Genomic DNA, 6,725 nt, shown 5'->3' on the forward strand with positions numbered 1-6,725 from the left:
TGAACCCAGGATTTGTGAGACAGCTGAGCTGATCAAGTCTTCCTCTCACAGCAGAGCACTATCTTCGACGAGCATCAAGTGACACTCAGACTATCAGATTGTACATTGATGCTCACTAACCCCATTTCTAAAGGTCTGAGTACTTAAGATGTGAGCAAATAGCTACTAACAAAGACTGGGAGCAAAATGGACCCACCCACCTGTTTACAAATTTGAAAGCATTAAATGTAGCTGTCTAGAGCACAATGGGAGAGTTCCTATATCTCTGCAATAAACTTGCATATGATGCTCATAACTGAGTTAGAACATCAAAGGGCCTAAACAAAACAATAAACAAACCAGCATTTCTGTCCTTTGGCTGGCAGTGCTGAATAATTCAGCATATACAACATAACGGGGCCAAGACAACTTCCTGTTCAAATAGAAAATAACCTGGACACACTGGAAAACAAATGCCTCATTTCAATGATGCTTTCTCCCAGATGAATAGACAAGAACAGAAACAAGGTAATTTTGCTGTGTCCTAATGAATCAAATCTGATGCAAAGACGCTACAAAGTCAAAGTTAATTTATTTTCAGCAGCACCTTAGTTAGTGAGAAGCTGTCTCAGACATGAGCTTCCTCTCTTCAGCAAGACATTGTGCTCTAACACTTCTACCCCTTCATTAGGCTGTGCAGTGGCACTCACTCTGTTAATGACTAGTTTCAAACTGCATCACCTACACATCTTAAGCAAGCCCTATATTAACAATTTATGACCAATTGGTAGGCTGGCTCTTCCTTTGCACCACTAGAAGGGCTATTAGCTACTTGAAAACAGAGCACAGTCACACATACAACCAAAACAGCAAGGACGCCTAGACTAACATTAGCCCAGTTGTTAAGTAAAAGCACAAACCTGTCTGTTTTGCAGGTCCAGAAGGACCATCAAGTGGTGGCTTAATTTTCTCATCTGAGATCCAGTATTGGATTCAAGAGCATGAAGGCAACTGGCTAATCCATATAACTCATGACTAGGGTTGCAAAATTCCGGGAATTTTCAAAGTTGGAAACTTTCCATGGGAATTAACGGGAATTTATGGGAATTAACGGGAATTTATGGGAATAAACGGGAATAAACCAGGAATTTACTAAATTGAAAGTATGCTCTTAATAGGGAACTTAAATATAGTTGGGTAAAATATATTTTAGCATAATCCTGACTAAAACAACCAGATATCATGCAAGTACAGTTGAATATCTATGCTATTCCTCAATCACATGCACACATAGCACACTGCTTACTGCAGGGCTACTGAGACCACGCCCCCTACATGCACTGTGCATTCCTGTGCATTTTTGTTAATTTTTGAATGGGTTTGGTCGGGGGGATGAGTAATATTTAACTCAACATTCATGTTTTTGAAAGTTGATTGATTGTTCAATAAAATATTTAACACTTGATAAAGTTCTACTTACAAATAAATCTGTTTTAATTGTATTATTTTGGATGGATGTCTGCTTATAACAAAACAAATATTTATGCTTGGATATGATACCTTTCCATTAAATTACCCTCAATTCGCAGTTAATTCCCATAAATTCCCATTAATTCCCATAAATTCCCATAAATTCCCATAATGCCCATGGAAAGTTTCCAATTTGGAATATTTCCAAAATTCCCCAGCTTAACTTCCCATGGAAATTTACTGGAAACTTTCCAGAAATTTACCGGAAATTTTCCACCCCTTTGCAACCCTACTCATGACCCTGTTATGGTTTGCAAAATGGTCCCTTTCCATTTGTTTCCTGGCCTAGGAAGGTCAGCTTGTACAGCAATAGTGATGGCTAAATTTACCCCATCATTCCACTGTCTCCAACGCCATCCTGACAGTATCCCTTCTACCTTCTAGCTCTCTTCATTTAAAAAGTGTCCTTCTGAAGGCAATCTATTTGAGGCAACAAAAACAGGCCCGTTCCATATATGTTTTATATTTGCAGACCACCAGGAAGGTGCCAAAAAAGGGGAAACACTAACACAAAGGGCCCTATTTAAACGATCCATGGCGCATGGTCTAAAGCGCATGGCGCAAGTGCATTTAGGGTGTGTTCAAATCCAAATTGCTAGTTAAACGACTCACATGTGGGCACAAAGTAAGGCGCAAGGCGCAAAGGGGTTGTACTAAGTCTCTTAATTAAACATAGGTGTGTTTTGGGCGAAACATGAACTCAACCAATCAGAGTGTCATCTCCCATTCCCTTTAAGAGCCAGGTGTGCTTGCACCTTGGCGCATTGCTATTTAAATGGCGGATTCGGCAAGTTGGAGAAACGAACGGTTTTCTGCTGTTTTCTGTGCGTCGGGTAGGCCTATGTTGTGCGTCGGCTGAAGGTAAGATGCCTTTGCAGTTTATTTTCATGACTTTTTGTTGGGATGTGCTTTTTACATAGTTACTGTGTTGTTTTTCTTGGTTGTAGGTTGTGTATTTAGCAATTGGCAATGTGTGATGATGGTTAACGGGATATGTACTTTGCACATTTGGCACTGCCTAATGGTGAGAGGGACATGTAGTTTTTGGCATCTGGCATTGCGTAATGGTGAAAGCATATGGCAATTTGGCAAATTTTCATAGTAGATGATCCTATTTTCCTATTTTGCATGGTAACGTTGTGTGTGTGTGTGTTTGAGAGAGAGAGAGAGAGAGACGCATCTTACTATCTGAATAATGCGCCCTTTAAATAGCAGGAAAATACTGCGCCAGACTTTAGACCAGGTTTTTGTTGGTCAATGGCGCAATCGCTTTCCGCTGCCTCAAGATAGCAATGCGCCAACAATGCACGTGAAAATGACAACTGCGTCGGTCGGAAACTAGCAATGCCATTGCGCTGCGCTTTGCGCCGGGTGTAAGATAGGGCCCACAGTGTCTAAGCAGGAGACCTCAATAAGTGGGCATACAAGTCTCTGAAATTCTGTTCAAGAGATGACATCCTTCTCTGACAAGAAACGCTATCATTTGGTGTTTGATGGTTTGATGGTAGAAAAAAACCATTGTGTCAAGTGCCACCATAGAATCTCTCATAAGTGGCCAATTAGATTCAGTTCTGGAGAATTAAACGACTAATTGTTTATATCAATTTCATACTCACAAAACCATCCAGTCACCACACACCCTGCAGAGGGAGGCAGACTCGTCCTCAAGGACACCACTCCCAAAAAGTTTTTAAAAACATACTTCATCATAGATTGAAGGTGATCACTCAGAATTACAATATTGGCATTTACCTTACTCTTTATGCTGTTGAGTGTACTAAAACTATACTTGGAATATGCACCCCATCTGATTTCATGATACTGTGTATCCTGCATTTTCTCAATTGTTTCCTTTGTTTGGGCAGTTACATGTAATTATCCATGGCCAGAAAATGTCAAGCATTTGAGCAGCAGTGTGTACAGGGTTGGATAGCCTACTGTGGGTGCAAACTGCTTAGGTCTCAGTCAAATGAGCAGGCATTGAAACAAGGCTTGCTTTCGATATGGCCTCATCAATATATTTTTCTCACATCATACTTAAAAAAAAAAAGCTGTCTTATTTAGGCCATCATTTATTTAGTTTATGAAAAATGTATTAGGCTACAATCTCTCTGAGGAAAATATGCCTTGACTCTCAGAATTGAGAAAACAGGGAGGTACTGACATATTTGATAAAGGTTTATCACACATTCTCCTTGTCAATATAGGAATTGTTCAAAATAACCAAAGCATATTTAAGAATAAAAAAGAGTTATGAGACTAAAAGTGACTCAAATAAAGAGCCTAACAACTGATAAGTCAATCAAACTGACTAAGATGAGGCGATACAAAAATTGTGTTTAAAATTACACAAAAATTGTGTGTTTATGGAACATCAGGCTTTTTGTTCAAGGGAGGATTAAATATCTGTCTTGTTGGACCTATTGTAGCAGTGTAAGTGATAATTCATAAGTTGCACTGTTTAAGCCCATTTTGTTTTAATGTCTTTCAGTCAAGTATTCCATGTAGTCATCCTAATAGGACTGCTCCTCACAGTCGATTACCAGCCCAACTTTCTGCTGGCACTGTGATGGTGCAGGGTGCATTTCCTTTTAATTTTAATCAGCATTAGCATAATCACCTTCATCCTTCACTCGAGGGAAGCAATGACTTCTGAGAAGACAAGTCAACAATCAACGAGGCACAAGTCATCAGCCAATGACAAGAATGTCAAGAACATGAAAATAATGTAGCCATATCTCCCAATGCCTTCTAAATAACAAGTTATGAATCCAAATGATCATCTTAAGATATTCCAAAACACCATTTCAGATGCATTTTCCCCCCACCATCATACCAATTTTATTTTCTATTGTTCCTTTAACCATACCCAATACTTTTTTAGTGCACTGGTCTGTGTCCTTTGCAGGTCTATAAGTGCCATTAAGTGATGACTTAATTTATATATCAAATTCAATATGGGGCTCAAGGGTAAGATGCATGTGAAGATGTACTTGTCAAGGCTGGCTCTGACAACGGTAGGCTGTATTTTCCACGCACAAATCGGTCCCTGTCCACATTTCATATAATCCTCATGAAGCTACAACTCCTTTAAATCTCAGTATTACTCTTTCATATCACTTCTTTTTCAGGTTACCATGGCCTCACCACACACTACACACAAGAAAGACATGAATTGAATGACATGGATGAAGCATGCAACACATGTAACCCATATCCTATCTAGGCTATAGGCAACCAATGTCTTTGATAATAGGTTACTTTTTTAAATCAGTAGTTCTCAGCCAGTGGGTCAAGACCCTTCACATGATCACAAGATCATCCAAAAACTATTTACTGAATGTAATAAGCCTGTTTTATACAAATATGGTATGCTCATACCGTTTTCTGCAACCATTCAGTTGCCTTAAGAATTAATCAAGTGAATTTGGCTGAACATGCAAAATACAGATGACCATCTGTGTCTGTTGTATTAAGAGGTCCTAAACAAAAACATTAAATGACACAATATTATGGTCACTGATTAGGTGTGTAGAACAGAAAAACCCTGTTTATTTAGCAAACTAAATAAGGGCGCACTTAAATTGGCCCCAACGACATCATGGGCCTATCACTATAACTGCATATATTTTAAGAAAATAAAAGTATACGTTTCAGCACAGTTCAATACAGTTTTAGAAAGCAACGTGTAGTTGATGTGCATTTGGGCACAACTAAACGACAACAGACACACAGATTACTAACTACAACACTGATCACAAAGTGAAAAGAGAAATGGCCTTCTTAAACGCAGGCCACACTCAAGTCGTCCTTACCCAAGAGCTTCTTCACTTCCTCCACACTCATGTATATGTTGACACTGGGGTGATTGTTATTGTTGACGCCCGGAGCGCTGCTTGGGTTGGCGAGGCAGCCAGCCCCTTCCAGCAGCAGGAGGAAGAAGAAGCCCCCAAGCCTCCACAGCACCGAGTGTGGCCAACCTCGGGACTCAGACGGGCTGCCAGAGCAGTGAATCAACCCCAACATAGCAGTTGTCTTCTGGCTCGCAGTTGTTCTCCTTGGTCCCCAATCACCGATTTCTTTCTCATCCGTATCTGAAGTTAATCCCCGAAGGCGACATTACTATCTATTTAACGCTGATCCGCACTTTTTGGCGTTGACTCCTTTCCCACTACGGGTTTTTGTCCCCTCTTGCTAGCTCGACAGCTAGCCAAAGCAGGCTAACTTTAGTCAGGTTGTGCTAATCGTCCGCGTTCAAACTGCCGTTCAACGTTTGAATGTTTGGGAGACTTACGGCGTATTCCAAGCACATAAAACACACACCTGATATCGCCGCACTACTGCAGTTTAATTCGTGCCTACAAAAAACAGCAAGAAGAGCAAAAAAGTGTCCTAAAGTAGCAAGCTAACACATCCAGCTTTCTCCCTCCATGGTCCTTCCTCCCGTTGCTTTTTCTTACTATCCCAGTTTTCGTTTCGAAGGAGGGGGGCATGAGGGGCACTCACTGCTCTGACGACAGAAGTTGAATGCTGCCTTTAGGTGCTGTCGGAAATATTTCTTTTATGAGTTGAGCAGGGATGAACCACGCAAAAAGCGGTAAGTACAATTACATTTTTACATTTCAATGACGTTTAAGTTAACGAAAGCATGGAGTCATGTCAACAACTGATGGTAAAACTGATTTGTTTTGATTCTTATGTCACTGTTTGGCATGAGTAAATCATTATTATGCGTTTACATTTTCAGCTTTGTTTAACTTTCTTTTAGTTGTCACACGTTTAAGAAAATTAATTAAAACATAAATCACATGACTGATGCACATTTTCTCCTCTTCTTTCTGCTGTTTCTGCTGCTGCAGCACAATCTGTGCCACTTCATTTCTAACATGGGGATCACACTTAATCCACAATGGATTTGTGTTGCTGCAAACTGCATGTAGAGTTCTGAGTAGACTGAGTATTGATGGTAGTATATAGAACATAAATTTTCACTCCAGCTCTGGCTCGCCGACAAAAGCTTTTCATCATAAAATGTTTATTTAGCAAAAAATAAAGATTTAGAGATTTAGGGAAAAAAATAAAAAATAAAATGGGGCATGACAACATTTTAGTTTATCTATACTGCAATGGAGTGAGGCAGTGTTAACGGATTTTCTCATTTGGAATGAATGAACTTCCATCAGAGAGTTATGCACTCAACGCATTAAATGTGATCC

The 6,725-nt window shown here is 39.9% G+C and overlaps 1 protein-coding gene across 2 annotated transcripts in view; it reads right to left on the reverse strand.

Annotated features, from left to right (window-relative positions):
- The window catches only part of ryk (receptor like tyrosine kinase), a 46,874-nt gene extending 40,914 nt beyond the window's left edge, over positions 1-5,960 (reverse strand). For both annotated transcript variants that reach the window (XM_071517584.1, XM_071517583.1), the window contains exon 1: positions 5,325-5,960. In XM_071517584.1, coding sequence (XP_071373685.1) covers positions 5,325-5,535 — 211 coding nt within the window. In that variant the 5' untranslated portion in view covers positions 5,536-5,960. The remainder of the gene's footprint in view (positions 1-5,324) is intronic.
- Between the last annotated feature and the right edge of the window lie 765 nt (positions 5,961-6,725).

The sequence above is a fragment of the Centroberyx affinis genome, unplaced genomic scaffold (genome assembly GCF_046629955.1).
Source record: "Centroberyx affinis isolate AG114_WGS23_722 - 3 ecotype Tasmania unplaced genomic scaffold, CSIRO-AGI_Caff_v1 ptg000503l_1, whole genome shotgun sequence".
NCBI classification, from domain to species: Eukaryota; Metazoa; Chordata; class Actinopteri; order Beryciformes; family Berycidae; genus Centroberyx; species Centroberyx affinis.